Source organism: Centropristis striata, chromosome 21, assembly GCF_030273125.1.
Source record: "Centropristis striata isolate RG_2023a ecotype Rhode Island chromosome 21, C.striata_1.0, whole genome shotgun sequence".
Classification (NCBI taxonomy): Eukaryota; Metazoa; Chordata; class Actinopteri; order Perciformes; family Serranidae; genus Centropristis; species Centropristis striata.
The window spans coordinates 30511657-30529799 of NC_081537.1; the positions used below are offsets into that span (position 1 = coordinate 30511657).

An 18143-nucleotide genomic window follows, 5' to 3' on the forward strand; every position below is an offset into this window, starting at 1 on the left:
ATCTTGTAACTTAGAACTCTGGCGATGTTGTTCTTTTGTTCCGATAAGTCAAGCTGGATTGGGTTGACTCTGCATGACGTGAGCTGAATTGAACAGAGATTCATGCTGACAGGCACCAGGGAGCAGATGTAAAGATCTGAGCTTATTTTCTCAGCTCTTTATCCCCATCATCGGTTTGTCAAACATAGAGTGACAGCGGCAGCAGTAAGTAGAGTGTCACACCGGCACGCCACATTAATCATCATCAATCATTATGACCTCCACCCATCAGCAGCACACACACAATGAATGAAGAGAGACACTGGAGGAGAGACGGGTGGCGGGAGGGCCTGGGGGCAGTGGTGGGAGAAGTATTTAGATCTCTTACTTAAGTAAAAGTACTAATAGTACACTGTGAACTTACTCCACTACAAGTAAAAGTCCTGCATTCAAAACTTACTGAAGTAAGTCATAGAAAAAAATGATTTTTAAAATTTTTTTTTCTTCAGTTTCTTGTTCATTTTAATTCCTGGTATTATTATCTTCCAGTTTTTCCCTGTTAAAGGGGTTTTTGAGGAGTATTTCACCTGTTAGAAGGGTTTTTTTTAGCAGTTTTTACCTGTTAGGAGGGTTTTTTGAGGATTTTTTTCCTGTTATAAGGGTTTTTTGAGGAGCTTTTCCCTGTTAAAATGTTTTTTGAGGAGTTTTTCCCTTGTTAAATGGGTTTTTTGAGGAGTTTTTCTCTGTTGAAAGGGTTTTTGAGGAGTTTTTTCCCTTGTTAAAAGGGTTTTTTGAGGAGTTTTTCCCCGTTGAAAGGGTTTTTTGTAGTACAAAAGTATCAGCATCAAAACGTACTTAAAGTATCAAAAGTAAAAGTACTCGTTATGCAGAATGGACCCACTCAGACTGTTTTATATATTCTAAATCTATTATTAGATTATTATTCTTATTGATGCATTTACATAAGCAGCATTTTAATTTTGTAAAGATGGGGCTCATTTTCACTACTTAATAGTTATATTTGATTTAAAAATGACTCATGACTTTAAATAATCATGTTTATTTCAAGATATTTTTGGGGCATTTTGTAGCTTTGTAGCATTTTAGATAATTATTAGTGATACATTTATGTAAGCAGCATTTTACTGCTGTCAGTGTTGGGCTCATTTGAACTTTTTAATATACTTCAAGTCAAGTCATGCATAATCAGTTTATATTGATCATGTTTAATCTTCTATCTCGACCTGAAAAGTAACTAAAGCTGTCAGCTAGTGGAGTAAAAAGTACAACATTTGCCTCTAAATGTAGTGAAGTAAAAGTATAAAGTTGCAAAGGTGGAAAAACTCAAGTAAAGTAAAAGTGCTTTAAAATTGTACTTAAATACAGTACTTGAGTAAATGCACTTAGTTACACATGAAAACTGTCATGTGCCAATAATAAATATACCAACCGGTGATTTGTCGTAGCAGGCCGGGTCTATGGAGACGTTGCTGCCTCGACGGGACTCGTAGCCCAGGACGGGGTCCGCTCCCACGGGCAGCTTGGGCACGGGCATGGGTGTGGCCGCCGTGTGGGTGATCAGGGGCGGAGTCAGGCTGGTCTTCAGGTCCACATGACCATTTACAGGTACTACTAGGAGAAAAGGACAGAGGGAAGAGGGTTATGCTACACTGTAAAAAATGTCCCGTTGTTCTTACAGAAAAAAACTGGCAGCTGTGGTTACCAGAATATTTTCGTAAAAAATACAGCACATATGTCAACATCTTTACAGAACAATTGGTAAATTTTACATCCTAAAATTGTGGTAATTAAAAAAAAAAAGTGGGTTTTAAGAAGTGATTTAAAAGAAGTTACGGACTCTGCGTGCCTTATCTCCAAAACAAAACAAAAAATCAAAAACTATTATAACCTTGGTATGGAATTAGTAATTCTGTTAAATAGCTAGGCGCCAGAGGAAAACAAGCTTTAAAAGTGATCAGTAAAATCTTAAAATAAATCCTAAAACAAACAGGGAGCCAGTGCAATAGTGACTTATTTAAAAAAAAAAAATAGATTGATTAAAAAAAATCATGGAAAATGAAAGTGCACTTGAATAAAAGGAGTGCAGGAGGAGGTGAGGCCTAGGGAGAAGAGCCACAGGGGTACACCTTCAGTAACGCAGCACAGCATACTTAAAAATGGATGCCTCATACTGTTATTGAGCACCATGAATATTTCAGCATGGCATTAATCTTATGGGATGCGTGGGAGAGAATATTATGTTTGGCAGCAACACAAATACATGACACGCGGAGGGCAATGCAACTTTAATAACGCTAATTCCTCCGTCTTCCAACCTTTATCCCAGACTAGTGAATGTATATGAGGCTCTTCCAGCTATGTAAGCAGTTTTATACGGAGCATCTGAAGGGATGATACTGTACGTCTGGGACTTTTGACTCTATACAGTGGTGTTTCCATCGGGCTTTTCAGTCTGCGGTAATTAGAGGGTATGGGAAGTGGCGTATGAGGAATTATGGATGAGGCTGCTGTACTGGTCTGATGCTGAGCATACACGGCCTGCCGGGTGGAGAAAGGCTGAGAACAAGAGTCACAGGCAGAGAACAGGTGGGGGATGTGTGCACAGGGTCTGCTTGAGATGTCTTTAGCCTAACTTGCATCTTTTTACACACATTTTGTAAGAAAAACTGTTAAATGTCCCTTTTTCAAATATCTCCCTGCGTTTTTAATATGGGAGCCAATGAGGCTGTTGGTGGTGTTGGTGGATCATCTGTGCGTCCTACGCCCAAACTATAACTCTGACAGCTTTACCAGAGGATTGTGAGTGAGAAGACTAATTTTCCTACGTTTCTATGTTTAAATTATTTCTGTAGAGTGAAATTTGCGGCCTGGAGCGCAGTTTTAAAATGTATTTTTTGACAGTTTTACCTCTCCCTCTAAACTCTGAGCGATGACATCACAAACTGTGACACGAACATTCCGTGCAATACACACCCATTATAATCTCAGAATTTCTCCAAAAATGATCATGGTCATTGAACAGGGATTGATAAAAAACTATATGACCTATCGAAACGCAAATTAATACACCAATACACAAGACTTGTGTCTACTGTTTAAAGTTTAAATGGGGTCTCTAGGTGAAATTATGCCGGAGAAGTAGACGTCTGAAAATCTTCAATTAATGTTCTTTTTTGCTCATTTTCTTTCGGCCGTCCCAGAGAAAAGGCTGAGAACAAGAGTCACAGGCGGAGAACAGGTGGGGGATGTGTGCACAGGGTCTGCTTGAGATGTCTTTAGCCTAACTTGCATCTTTTCACACACATTTTGTAAGAAAGACTTGTGTAATCTGCAGGGACCTAGATTAGGAGGTAACATGGCAGCAGCTGACTGTGCTAACACAGACGGTGCTAGGTTTGCCAAGTGTTGTAATGGGAGCTTTGAAAAATCACTCAGGGTTGAGCCCTTAGCATTCTTAGTGTAGTTGTGTAGTGTAGGGTACAGTTACACATACAGTCATAGAAAAAAATGATTAGACCAATCCTTTTTCTTCAGTTTCTTGTTCATTTTAATTCCTGGTATTATTATATTCCAGTATTTCCCTGTTAAAGGGGTTTTTGTGGAATATTTCCCCTGTTAGAAGTTTTTTTTGAGCAGTTTTTAATCTGTTAGGAGGGTTTTTTGAGGAATTCTTCCCTGTAAAAAAGGTTTTTTGAGGAGTATTTCCCTGTTATAAGGGCTTTTTGAGGAGTTTTTCCCTGTAAAAATGATTTTTTTGAGGAGTATTTCCCTGTTAAAATGTTTTTTGAGGAGTTTTTCCCTGTTGAAAGTTTTTTTGAGGAGTTTTTTTCTCTGTTGAAAGGGTTTTTGAGGAGTATTTCCCTGTTAAAGGGTTTTTGAGGAGTTTTTCCCTGTTAAAAGGGTTTTTGAGGAGTTTTTCCCTATTAAAAGTGTTTTTTTAAAGCCCTTTGAGGCAAATCTGTGATTTGTGATTTTGGGCTCTATAAATGAAATTGACTTGACTTGGTAGTGTCGTTGATTCAAGCAGCCATGCGATGTGTGTACTGTATGTAGAGTTTCACCTGCAGAGGCTGATAAGTCCTTCTTGCTGCCGTTTACATCCTCCATACTTCGTGCACAGGAATCGATCTCCGAACCAGATTTAGAAGCATCAGCCTTGACACATAAAAAAACACACAAAGAGTTAGAGGGAAGCACCTGTGAAAATCAGTTTTTTTTAGTAGAAAGCAGGTGGGTTGAAGTTGCCTCTAAACACAGATCCCTGCTCAGCTGTACATCACTTATTGTCCCGTCAATCCTTGTTCAGATCTGATTTCGGATCAGTCACTAGAGGCAACCTCCGTCTAGTGAGCAGGCGGTTTAGGGTGTGGTCTCCTTGATCCCCGAGTTCAAAGGTCACGGAGAGACGGTGAAAAAGATTATGTCGTCATGCAAGTGAGACAGAGAGAAGGAAACCACACTGAAACCAGTCAAATGCAACACGGCACTTTTCACAGGGAACCTTACAGGTCTGTTTTTGTTGTTAACAACACATTGGCTGCATGGCAGTTCTTTTTACTTGACAGCTACAAAAGAGCTTCAGTGTGGTTGCTAGGTCTAAGATTTTCACACTTGTACACAAACACACAACACAACTGTACCTCATTGTGATGTCGGACAATCTGTAAATCAATAACCCACGTTGGCTTTTGTCACAGCAGCAGAACTGTCTACATCTTGTTTTGTTCTCTATCATTGTTCTGGAGCAAGATTCAGAGATTTCACCCACAGGGTTCCCCAAGAAAAGTTGTTAGGGACGCTGGCAAGTACCTTCTATACCAGTGGTTCTCAAATGGGGGTAGGCGTACCCCTGGGGGTACGTGAAGGCACTCCAGGGGGTTCGTGAGATTTTAAAATATACATTTAAAAAGTAGCATCCATGCAAAAACCCTTTAAAAATAATAATTTAATAAATATTTTAGGAAAATATAAGTATACGTCTTCTTGTGTGTTTTCTGTAATTTTCTGTGTGTTTTTGTGTTTTTATGTGTGTTTTTGTAATTTTTGTGTTTTTGTAATTTTTTTGTGTAATTTTTATGTGTGTTTTTTTATGTGTTTTTTTTGGGTAATTTTTGTGTGTTTTCTGTGTGTTTTTGTATGTTTTTTGTAATTTAATTGTGTTTTTTATGGGGGTTTTTTGTGTGTTTTTTTGTATTTTTTTGTGTGTTTCTGTGTTCAAAATTTTCATCCAGTAAGTCAAAATTAAAAAATAATAATCAGCTCATATAGGTGAGGTTGTACTGAAAACAATGAGCAGGGTGAACACTTTTTAAGTGGTTTGTACAGGCAGAATGAAAAGGAGTCCAAAACCAACATAAGAGCCCCAGACTCCAAAGGCTTAACTTGAATGTGAATAAAATAATTTAATCTTAATACTCTTCTACACCTCCCAAATGTTTTTGGACCATCGATCAAATTCTGAAATGGAACATTTCACGGAAGTTGTGATGTTTGAAAAAAATTACCGTCTGATTTACATACTTTTCTTTGTCTCTCTCTCACAGTTTCCCATTTCCATATCGTTCCACTCCTCTCACAGTACTATCTAACAGGGAGTTTTCCCAGGCTGTTAATTACTCTCTTCTAGTCTCTGCTTCACGCTGCCTTCCACTTAACAAACCTACTGCAGAGAACTCCTGCTTGTATTTGTTGCACTATGCCAGAGCCTGCAGACTCCATTAATATGGGTGAGGGTGCCAGGTGGATGCTGGATTAATAGAATGCCGACCCGGTGAGTCAGACCTCTGTGGTAGCAAAGAGAATAAACTGTGTGTAGAAAAGCCTCAGGACCTAATTGCCATGCACCTCCTTTTAAACTCACAAATTACTTTCTTGATGCTTTCCATGAGTGTGAGAGGACATAGTGGGTGTGGATATAATGCTTATTGCATTTGTTGACTGCAGGCGTGTTGGGTGTGACTATCTTTGAGGCAAACAATTTCATTTTTTTTTCCTTTTGTGAAAGCAACAGTTGTGTGCCCCAGGCTGATTTCCCCAAAAGGTGAAGTGTTGGAAAATGAGTTAAGAAGAGCAGATGCTAATGAACGAGCAGGCAAGTTCACTCAAGGGCTACTAGGATGCTTTTTGAGGAGTATTTCCCTGTTAGAATGTTTTTTTTAGGAGTTTTTCCCTGTTAGAAGGGTTTTTTGAGGAGTTTTTCCCTGTTAAAATGTTTTTTTGAGGAGTATTTCCCTGTTAGAATGTTTTTTTTGAGGAGGTTTTCCCTGTTAAAGGGGTTTTTGAGGAGTTTTTCCCTGTTAAACGGGTTTTTTGAGGAGTATTTCCCTGTTAGAATGTTTTTTTAGGAGTATTTCCCTGTTAAAAGGGTTTTTTGAGGAGTATTTCCCTGTTAGAAGGGTTTTTTTGAGGAGGTCTTCCCTGTTAAAGGGGTTTTTTGAGGAGTATTTCCCTGCTAGAAGGGTTTTTTGAGGAGTTTTTCCCTGTTAAAAGGGTTTTTTGAGGAGTTATCTATAACAACAACATCTATAACATTATCTATAAGGTTAACAATCAATTAATCGATAAATCGCTGCATGCATACATGGGCAAAATAAAAGATATATATGCAGTACTATGCAAAAGCCTGTTTTGATAACGGATGCTTTCATTTTGAAAGGAGACTTGATCCTGTCAATCAGGCATGTTGACTCAAGGGCTACTAGGACGCTGCCATGGTAACCATGCTCATCACGTTCCAACATCTATTTAATTTTCTTTTTTAAACTATTTGCCCACAGCAGGGCACACAGAGCAGCTGGGAAATAACAAGTATGAAAAATGAAAAGAAGGGAATTGTCCGTGAATTTGTCTGTCAGCCTTATTTTTGCTTAATTTTCCTTTTTTTTTTTACCTCCAAGGACATCATTTTTATTTGTTTGATTTGTTATGGATTAACTTCCAATTTACGTCCAATTTTGATGCAACTTGGTGGAAGGGTGTATAATATGATACAAGGGTGTATAATACTCATTACTAAAAGGGCACTAGAGGACAAGGTTATGCTGGTTTTGGATTTTTCAGTAGTTTTAGTTTTAATTTCGTTGTGAATTTTTGTTTTCAAATTCAATTAGTTTTTAGTTTTTGAAAATGCTTAGTTTCAGTTTAGTTTTTATTAATTTTAGTTTTTTGTAATGTGTGTTAGGTGCGAGATTCAAAGAGGTCATAATAACTTTTGCCTTTATTTCCTTTACGGTTGCAGGTGTTTTGAATTTTGGTTGGAGTGTAGACAACCCAGTCTCAGTAAACATATTTACCATATATAAATATTCACGCAAAAAAAGGGATTTATAATATCCAAATAACAAAATACTTTGCCGATAATGTTGATTCTGATTTTAGGATTAGTATTGAGCCAATCATGGCTAAGTTGCCTTTAGCTTTATTTTAGAAATGTTTGGGCATAAAGATTATACCACATGTTCACACAGACATACTTCTAATCATCCATACAGGCTCCATCCATATACATTTATCATCAGACATAAAAAAGAAAACCTGTTTTAAGTACAGCAGGAGCCCCTCTCCCACAGGTCTCATCAACCCACACACAATCAATCAGAAAGGACAGCTGTGATGGGACAGACCCAGTGGAGCATCAGCGCTAAGCATTGTGGGTGCTCAACCTTATCTCCTCTCCCTCTCGCTCTTCTTCAGGTGAGGGGGAAAGAGAGGAGAGCGGTTGTGTTTTGACTGCTTTCCACTGTGCAGTGGACAGATAGGAGCCTGTATCCACAGCAGCCTCTGGTCAGTGTAAATGTCAGTGTGACAAATCGGAGTGTACTCACAGGAAAACCAAAGCTAGGCCAGGGGCTCTGTGGTGAGGACCGAGTAGGATAAGCATAAGGAGCAGGTGAAGAGCGACAGGCCAACCTGACGCTCATCTGTCCTTTCTGAGACACACAGACAAAACATCTGGCTTTGAGGGATTGAGCAAGGTCTTTGAAAAATGGACAGGTTTATCTCAGGGTCTAAGTGTATTATGGCTGCACAGTTAATATCGAGTTATTATAGCAGCTGGGGTTGAACTTCTAAAATTTGGAAAAAAAAGAAAAAAACTTTTATGTCATATGGACAACCTGGTCTCACAGAAATCCGTGAAATAGCCACGGATTTCGCTTAACTCAAAATCGGTGGAATAGCCACGGAATCGCTCAAATTTCCGTGAAACTGACACGGATTTCGCTACAATGCAAGTTAATGAAAGTCATATCCCGTGGCTATTGGTTTGTTCCAAGTCACGTGACTTTCAAGGTCCCAGCGGTCAGAACAAAAAACATGGCGGACAGTTCTCTCATTTTTAGTGAAAAATCAATATTTTGACTTAGTTTCTGCATAAAAATGGATTTTGATCACATTTGTAGCGAGAAATATATGTTTTATTTTCTAAATATTCACTCAGTGAATGTACATAATCACTTTGTATGTTGGAATAGCCACGGGATATGACTGTCATTAGCTTGCATTGTAACAAAATCCGTGTCAGTTTCACGGAAATTTGAGCGAATCCGTGGCTATTTCACGGATTTCTGTGAGATCATGTTGCATATGGATTAGCCCAGCCAGTGGTGGACACAGGCTGTCCAAGGGGCAGGGGCGAAAAAATAAAAGGGCACCATCTGCATACAGTAGGGCACCAGAGAGTTTTCTAGCATGAGCCTATCATCATACCTGTCAAGTTTTGGATTTGAAAATGAGGGAAATTTTCCGGCACCCACCGTGAGCAGTCCCCCCACCCCAACCAAGCTCCAGTACCAAGGGGTACTGACATTTTAAGACAGGTGTACAAGAAAGCTAAAATCACCACTTGTCAACCACTTATAAACTACAATTGGCTTTATGCACAGCTGCACTACTTCCTGAACTTCAGCCAGCTCCTTTTTTCCTGTCTGCCATTAATGGACAAACTGATTCATCCAGGTGTGTCTGACCTCAGTTACAGTCACAACAACAATAATCAGACACACCTGGATTAATCAGGTAGTCAGAACCCTATGGGTGACGTCACGGTGACTATGTCCAATACTTATTTAAAAGATATTTTTTGGGCATTTTATAGCTTTATAGCTTTATAGGACTGAGTCTCTATTTATATACACTCTACCAGGTGTTTTGAATCAGGTGTTCTTTTTATTCCGCCCGGGCCGGTTAAAATACGGGAGATTTATGGGAAAACGGGATACTTGACAGGTATGCCCATCATCACATTTTCCTCAATTTGAAGGCCACTCTAGAGGGTATTTTGTCATGTTTCTCCACTGGACGGAAAAACTTGTGGGTACTTTATCATGGTCCTTGATTGGAAGGGCACCCAGAAGACACTTCATCACATTTTCTCCATTAAAGGCCATCCTAAAGGGCACATGGTCACATTCTCCACTGGAAGGAAACCCAGAAGGTACCATTGGAAGTGGCCCATTTAAGGGCACCCTAGAGGGCACCTCACCATGTTTTCTCCACTGGAAGGGCCCCGTAGAGGGCACTTTATGATGTTTTCTCTACCATAGGGGCATCTACATAGGTACTTTTGCTGTGTTTTTCAAACAGGGTGCTACCAAGAGGAACTCCCCTTGAGTCAACCATTGAACACAGCCAAAATAATAGAAAAAATCTCTAAATATGTCCTAAGTAAGGCACAGGGGTGAAACCATATCTCCCCCTTGTCTTTTCAAAGCCCCCATTTGCCACTATAAACTCTCCCTGCAGCTTTTTGTTTTCCTGTATGGGTAAGGTGATAAACTTTTCAAATAGAAGTCATTGGAAACAGATGAATCACCTATACCTGCAGGTCGAACACTATAGGAAATAAACCAAGGCTATTACTTCTCTTGGCTCAGTATCTTGGCTCCACTAAGTAATTCCTTTAAGGGAATATAAAGTGTAGGACTCTTTGGGCTGCACAATAAAAATAACAGTTTAACTACTCATGTGCAGCAGAATAAACCATTGGTTCATCTACTGATGGCACTAGCAGGTCAACACAGATAGAGATGTTTGAACTGTACAGTTCTGACTGATTGTGTCACAAGATCACGCTGACCTAGCATCTGCTCTGCTCAGTGTAATTTAGATGCCTCCAGTCAACTGGATAAAATGGGTGAAATTACACCAAACTGCAAGGGAGAGATAAATTCAGCTCAGACATGATTTTGATCTGACAAATTTCCTTTCCCTTCCCTTGTCCGCTGTTCTCTCTCTTCCCTTTCTATCTTGCCTACTTGAATCACCTTTTTCAGTGTATTCATTTGTCCTTTTTTTACCCCCTTTACACTCTCAGAAAAAAATGTGCAGAATTTCTACCTTTAGGGGTACAATGGCTTTTCAAGGTACAGCTGTTGAACCCTAGACATTGGCTTGGGAACATTTATATAGATTTTTTTCGCCCCTAAAAAAGGTATTTACCTTAAGGTTCAATATCAGAAATAGTGGTACAGGTAAAAAATACATTAATGTACTTCCACTGGCTCATAAGTGGACCTCAACTGTCTATAGCCGTGTTTCGACTAGGGGGAAAAGTGGCCCCCGGGAAAATCTCAGGCCACGCCCTCTCAAACGTCCGCTCACTCTGCGTGTCTCCACTACAAGTTAGCCCCCAGAGGGATTTAGAGACTCTGGAGGTGACGGATGGTTTTCACCGTCACTAACTGTGCACAACGTCAGCAGCTGAAAGCAGCATGGCTAATTATGCACAGAGTCTCCGCTGATCATAAACACATTGACTGTGAATTAACGGCATGCTAAGTGCCGGGCATGCTAATGCTTGTTGTAAACAAACAGAGATCGCTAAGACCTACGCTAACACCTCCTGCAGCAGCAGCACATACACACTGTACTGCTCCAGAGCTAACTGTAGCTAACTGCCGCTAACGGCGGCTTGTCTTACCAAGCTAGCCTCTGGCTCGTTAGCGGCTCGTTAAGAAGAGTAAGAAGGAGTCGCTTGATTTGTCTCCAGTGGCTTTCTTGAAAAATAGTCGCTAAGGGGGTCTGAAAAGTTGCTAAATTTAGCAACAAAGCTGCTAAGTTGGGAACACTGATCGCCAGCTTTTCCAAATGGCGTGTGTTGTTGTCGTGTAGAGTACTACGTCACATCCCGCTTTGAGACCTATCCAATCAGTAACCAGGCTGTTTTCAGGGGAGAAAAAATACCCTGTTTAATTTAGCACATTATTTCTAACAGTGTACATTATTTACAACTTATTTTACATGCAGACAGCAATCCATATTTCTGCTGTCAGAAAACAAACCCTCTATAAAAAAAAGATGAAATTACTGTATGTTACGTTTCTTAATCTCCAGAAAAGGCATCACAGGAGGAGCAGGAATAATACGACTGGTAGAAGGAGAAGGCTTTGCACTGTTTTGTTTTAGTACTTATTGAAGGGACGGAGGAGATGCTAACAGGATTATATTACTGAAAAGGCATTTTCAGTACGTAGGTGTTGAGTATATTGTTGGTTTGGGGAGAATTCGGCCAAGATCAGTGAGTAGAAGGAAGAGTTGGAGGATTCACAGTGAAAGGAAAGGTGGAGATGATAGCTTTGGAGCAGGAGTGGGAGGGCAGGTGGGGACTGGACTTGAGGGAAATCCCTTGTCCCGAAATAGCGCGGTTGTTTGGATAGCTTGTTTACACTCTGCCACCCCAATTTGGGCACGGTGGCGGCAGCAGGAGATGGGCCAGACCAGGTCTGCTGCTGATAGCCAGCCAATAATAGACAACAGCAGCACACTGGGGGAATCTCAATTACATTGCTTTAAAAAGGGTGTAAATGGAAGACGGCGGGTGGATGTTGATAGGAGGAAGAGGGTTAATTGTGTCTGTGTATGTGTGTGTGTGTGTGTGTGTGTCCACCAAATTGTATCAGCCAGAACTGGATTTTAAAAATGGCTACCAGCAGTTGGTTAAACTTTCCTTTCCCATTGGGCCCACATGCAATAATGGAGATATTCTAGATCCTATAACCCTGAGAACCAAATTAAATACCCATTCTCACTTTTACAGACTTTTACAAAGTAATTGGTCATCTCATTAAATTATAATGTTATTATATATTGCAGGTGGAACACAGGAATGCCAAAGGGTTCCATTTATTACTGTAACATGCAGAGGCAATCTCAACATTTAGTTGCATTTTCTTTAATTTTTTATTGTCTTACATTGTCGAACTATATTTTCACTTGAACTTTTATGTGATTAATATTTGTGGTGTTGAAAACATGTAAACAGCAGCTTGGAGGCCCAGGTTTTATCTACTTGTAACAGCTGGCCGCCATTTTCCAAAATGGCCACTATCGTCATCAGATTGTGAATATGTGATGTCCCAATATCCAGTCTTTTTCTAAATATATTAAACTATATATGTACCAAATTTGGTGCTTTTATCACAAAATGAACAATAGCTTAGCAGTGCCGCCCCACTAGCGGCGAAAAAATAAAAGGGCAACACACAGAACGCTTTCTAGCATGAGCCCATCATCACATTTTCCTCAATTTTGAGGCCACCCAGAACTGGATTGGATACCTGTGCTGTTGTAGCAAACACCAATGCAATGCAGGTATGGAAGTCCAGGGGTGCCAATACTAATGAATGAACTATGTTGTTTTTTTATGTTTGTTTCCCCTAAAATGTCTGACCTTGAATTTACTGACTTTTATCTTGACAAAGTTTGTCACTGGAGAGGTATTTTTACGTTTCTCTACTAAAGGGAGAGATTTTTGTGCACTAAACTACAATGAAATTCAGAGGAGTGGACTGAAAACAAACCGTAACATTGCAGCAGATATTATTGTACATTTCATAACCACTAACACTCTGTCAGCCTCTGCTAATTACAAGCTAATACACTAGAGAAAAAAAGAAAGATGCTAACTGCACTTACCATCCTGATGCGTCTGCCATACCTGTCAAGTATCCCGAATGTCCCGTATATTACCCTTCTTTCCCGCCGTCCTCCCGTATTAGTATTTTCCCGTAAAATCCGGCTCGGAGAACTTTCCCTCTGTCTTCCCCTTTCACTCTGAATATCTCTCTATCAATAAAGCTATAAAATGCCCCAAAAATAATTTTAAACAAATAAATAATGGACGTAGTCACCGTGACTCTGGCCTCTAGTTGGTGCCCTACTGCATGCAGATGGTGCCGTTTTATTTTTTCGCCCCTGCCTCTCGAACAGCCTGTGTCCACCACTGGCTGGGGTAATCCATATGACATAAATGGTGTAAGTTATTTTCTTTTTTTCCAAATTTTAGAAGTTCAACCCCAGCTGCTATAATGAGTCGATATTAACTGTGTCGTCACCGATTTTGGACACAAAAAGGGGGGATTTTCTAATATCTAAGACTCTTATAATCATGGGAATGGACATGCAAATATATGTAGATTTTCTTTGTTGGAAATCAATTAACAATACAGCAGTGCTTGTGTAGTAGAAGTAGTCACTATTCCCCACTGCTGGTGGATATAATGCACTTTAACCCAGAGGCAACTGTAGATGCTGAGTGAATTCCAATAGTCCCCGTTGAGTGCAAACATAGTAGTCTGTGCACTACTTGTGTGGTCATCAGACAAGTGGTGAATCTCTGATATTACCCTTGAAGGCACATTTTAAGTGAAGTAGTTGGATGCAGTCTGAACTCGAGCCTCATCCTTGATGTTTTGGGGCTAATGACACTGTTGTAATGAGAGCTGTGTGCTCGGCTTCCAAATGGTACTTAAGACTAGATGTACTCGACAATAACTGCAAATAACATTGTTACTGAACTTTCCTTTCAAAATGCCTTTGTCTTTATCCATTGACTGCTAACTGCCGTTTGACTTTGGACAAAAGGTTTATCATGCCACAACCTGTGTTAATGTGTCAAAACAATAATTAGCCTTAAAACTAATTTGTGTTAATGCATTCTTGAATTGCATTACATCTACTGTCACTTTTTGCACTGTGCACCTGTACAACACTCCACTCCAAATACTGGAACATATACTTCACATCATATGTGATATGTGTGTAGATTGTAATTGATATTAAATATTATATTTAAACAGTATTCTTGTCCTTTTGCACATTCAACTTATTTACAAATTCTTATACTCTTAGTATATTATATATGTATATCTTGTATAGTCAAGTATTTATATGCATATATAATGCCAGTACAATATATCATATTATATCAAATCGTGTTTATATATATATATATACACACACACACACACACACACACACACACACACACACATATATATATATATATATATATATATATATATATGTTTACAAATTATATATTATGTTATGTATGTATGCACACTCTACAGGCTAAATATATGACACATCTACTGAAGTTGGCAAAAAAAAAATATTCATATATAATATTTTTATAGCACTTTTTAAGAGGTGAACATTTTTTGCACCTAGGGTAAAAGGTGGGATATTTTTTTATAAACTCACACTGCTCAAAAATTAATAATGCATTTTGATCAATGTTGTTGTTAATTATTGATGTATCCAAGGGTCTAATAATCCCCCCCAAAAAATTCCAGTTTGCACTTAGTAAATGGAAAATATTTCATGTTTTGTGTTTTTATCATTTAAAACATGTGGATTTACATTTCTAAAAGGGAATTAAAGGGTTAAAATTATTTAAGAAATACATGTAAATTTCATAGTTATGAAAAGGACTGAAGTTGGTCAAAAGATTTAATGCATTGAAAGTGAAAAAAAAATTAATACATTATATTTTTATAGCACTTTTTAAAAAGGTGAACATTTTTTGCACCTAGGGTAATACATTAACATTTTCTGAAGGGGTGCACAAGGGTTAATACCGGTACCACTGGACTTCTAAAGGTTACTAATAATGTATGCAAAGTATACAGTGTAGAGGCAGTTAAAAGACCCAATATAGGAGAACTAAACAGTTACAGCAGGTTTAACCATTATACCATTCAGCAGACTCCACTCAAATCCCCATTACAAGCCCCCAGTGGCTGCTGTGTTTTAACAATTTGGGACACTTGCCCATTTGAAAACTCGAGGATCAGTTCTGGATAGCATTCAACAGTGTAAAATCAGAGGACACAAGGACAAGACTTACAACCATCTGTTTTTCAAAGGCCTCATTTCTCAGGGTGTACTGGCCTTGCCTTAACCTGGTCTCACAGGAATCCGTGAAATAGCCACGGATTTGCTTAACTCAAAATCCGTGGAATAGCCACGGAATCACTGAAATTTCCATGAAATTGACACGGATTTCGCTACAATGCAAGTTAATGACAGTCATATCCCGTGGCTATTCCAACATACAAAGTGATTATGTACATTCACTGAGTGAATATTTAGAAAATAAAACATATATTTCTCGCTAAACATGTGATCAAAGTCCATTTTTATGCAGAAACTAAGTCAAAATATTGATTTTTTTCACTTTTTTCAAAATGAGAGAACTGTCCGCCATGTTTTTTGTTCTGACCGCCGGGACCTTAAAAGTCACGTGACTTGGAACAAACCAATAGGAACAAATATCCATGGAATAGCCACGGGATATGACTGTCATTAACTTGCATTGTAGCGAAATCCGTGTCAGTTTCATGGAAATTTGAGTGATTCCGTGGCTATTCCACGGATTTTGAGTTAAGCAAATCCGTGGCTATTTCACAGATTCCTGTGAGACCAGGTTCGCCTGAGTCATGCAAACAGAGTTGATCTCCCCCTCTCTTTATTAGCTCTCATCCTGTAGTCCGGCTGGATTTATCTAGCTGTGCCGGGGCCTCCCAAAAAACCCCCCCTCCGCTTCATCCCCATCTCTCTTTGGCTTCATCTCTATCCTCCAGTGAGATAAAGCAGAGACTGAGAGGGGGAGACTGTTGGCGGTAGCGGAGCAGCTTTGGTACCCCGAGGCTAGAAAGAAAAGATAAGGGTGGCGGGCTGGTGGGAGGTGAGCATTCAATCTAAGGTTTGATGCAGAGTCTGCTTTTAAAAGGGACGAGAAAAGAAAGACACACACAGCAAAGTGATGCAAGTTAAGCACTTTGTTGTCTCTTTTGAACAGACACTCACTGCCCCGGTTAGTTTCAGCAGCAAGGGCAACATGCAGGAAGGAGGTTAGAGGACTTTTAGATGATGTGACACATTCTCTGGCAGCCATGTTGGAGGTCCTCTTTTGGCCACTAAGGCCACAAACTGCATTTTTCCATTAGGGATTAAAAAGTAAAGGACTTAACTTGAAGTACATTTATGTGCTGGTTGTTTCATAGTCACACTCTAATATTTCTCTCATGTATTTCCATTTATTCCTTCTGGTGTTGAGCCATGCTTGTTCAATAGAGTTTTAGAGATTTTGAATTGTTGAGGTTTGTACCATCACCCACTCTTGTGCCATGCCATTGGTTCAACATCCCATTGGTCTAATGCAGCTGTTCTCAACCTTGGGGTCCCGACCCCAATTGGGGACGCTGTGTTAAAGTGTTCATGTGTTAATGTGTTTTAGTCTTTTTGGTCATTTAATGTCATTTTTTTTTTTTGTCATTTTGTGTCTTTTTTTTTCATTTTTTCTTTTTTTTTTGTCATTTTGTGTCTTTTTTGGTCATTGTGTGAGATTCTGTTCAGTGAGTGGGGGTCGCGGACAACATGCATGTTAAATTGGGGGTCGCGACTCAAAAAGGTTGAGAACTACTGGTCTAATGGACTCAATAGTCTTAAGAGGTGATCTTTCTCTAACCCTAACCAAGTGGTTTTTGTATATAAACCTAACCATTCCTTAATGCTTTGATGCACAACATGGGTCTAAAGCAGACCTGGGCATCAGGCGGCCCGGGGGCCACATCCGGCCCGTTGGCTGTCCCTGTCCGGCCCACGTAAGGTTACCAGTAAACTAGAAATCAATACAACCCGGAGCTTTTACTTTGAAGGCGATGTACGCATGCATGCATGTGCACCTGCACAGTAACACTGAGTTACCTTGTTTCCTTATCAAAAACACTTATTGCTTTTACATATAGTCAATAAATTGCTTTACACAGACATACTTTATACTGTTTTTGTGGTTTGAACGTATGTTGTGTTTAAAATAAATGGAAACCAGATAATTTACTGCATTTCCTAAAGCCATGAAAAAGAGTTTTGGTCTGGCCCTCGGCAACCGTCATAGTTTCTCATGTGGCCCCTTGGGAAGATGAATTGCCCACCCCTGGTCTAAAGTGACCCGACTAAGTTTTTATATTTTATATCTTTGCAATAAATTAATTTCATCATTCAGTATTGCAGGTTTTCCTCAAATAAAATGTTTTTGATCATCATACATCCTAAATTTTTGTTTTCATTCCTTACTTTTTGAATAAAACCCCTTTTTTTACCACTACACTTCTAATGCTCAAGGTCATTTTTGACCCATGTTGTGCATTAGAGGGTGTTTATATGTTGTCACCAATTTAAAACCTGACAAAGAAGACACAAATATTAACGATCCTATTTTGTTAAATTGGTGTTTTTCCAATGGAAATTATTATTTGGTGGCTCTAATAAGTCTCTAATGTTAAAATTTGCGATTTTCCCAATGTAATCTGGTGGTTCTAACAACTCTTTTAAAGTTAAACCTTCAAAATAAGACAAACATAGTTACACAAACTAATGTAGTAACAACAGTGAGCATATAACCATTTAAAACTATAACTGCTACGCTTCAACCACGACTCCATCTTTGAGTTTTCAGTGATTGACAGGTGATGCCAGGTGGCATATGACAGGTTGGGTCCAACCATCCTGGTATGGGGGACACTCTGGGTTTTTAGGATCAGGAAATTGAATAGCCTACTGAATTTAAAATTCATTTTATGAACTTATACTTATATTTTCCTAAAATATTTATTAAATAATCATTTTTAAAGGATTTTTGCATGGATGCTACTTTTTAAATGTATATTTTAGAATCTCACGTACCCCCTGGAGTGCCTTCACGTACCCCCATGGGTACACGTACCCCCATTTGAGAACCAGTGCACTAGAGGGCGTAACTAATGGCTCATTTTAAGCTGCTGTACAAAAAAAAGGTTGTTTGATTGCTGTTAGTGGGACACTTGGACCATTGGATGTTCCCCAAAATTAAAAAGCCTTTG

The 18143-nt window shown here is 39.2% G+C and overlaps 1 protein-coding gene across 4 annotated transcripts in view; it reads right to left on the reverse strand.

Annotated features, from left to right (window-relative positions):
• Positions 1-18143, reverse strand: part of cacna1g (calcium channel, voltage-dependent, T type, alpha 1G subunit) — a 405931-nt gene that overhangs the window by 125490 nt on the left and 262298 nt on the right. For all 4 annotated transcript variants that reach the window (XR_009389430.1, XM_059324455.1, XM_059324456.1 and 1 more), the window contains exons 16-17: positions 4062-4155; positions 1430-1611 (exon numbers count right to left, since the gene is read on the reverse strand). Coding sequence is in view for 3 of the 4 variants with exons in the window: in XM_059324455.1 (XP_059180438.1) it covers positions 1430-1611; positions 4062-4155 (276 nt within the window). In the remaining variant the exon portion in view is untranslated. The remainder of the gene's footprint in view (positions 1-1429; positions 1612-4061; positions 4156-18143) is intronic.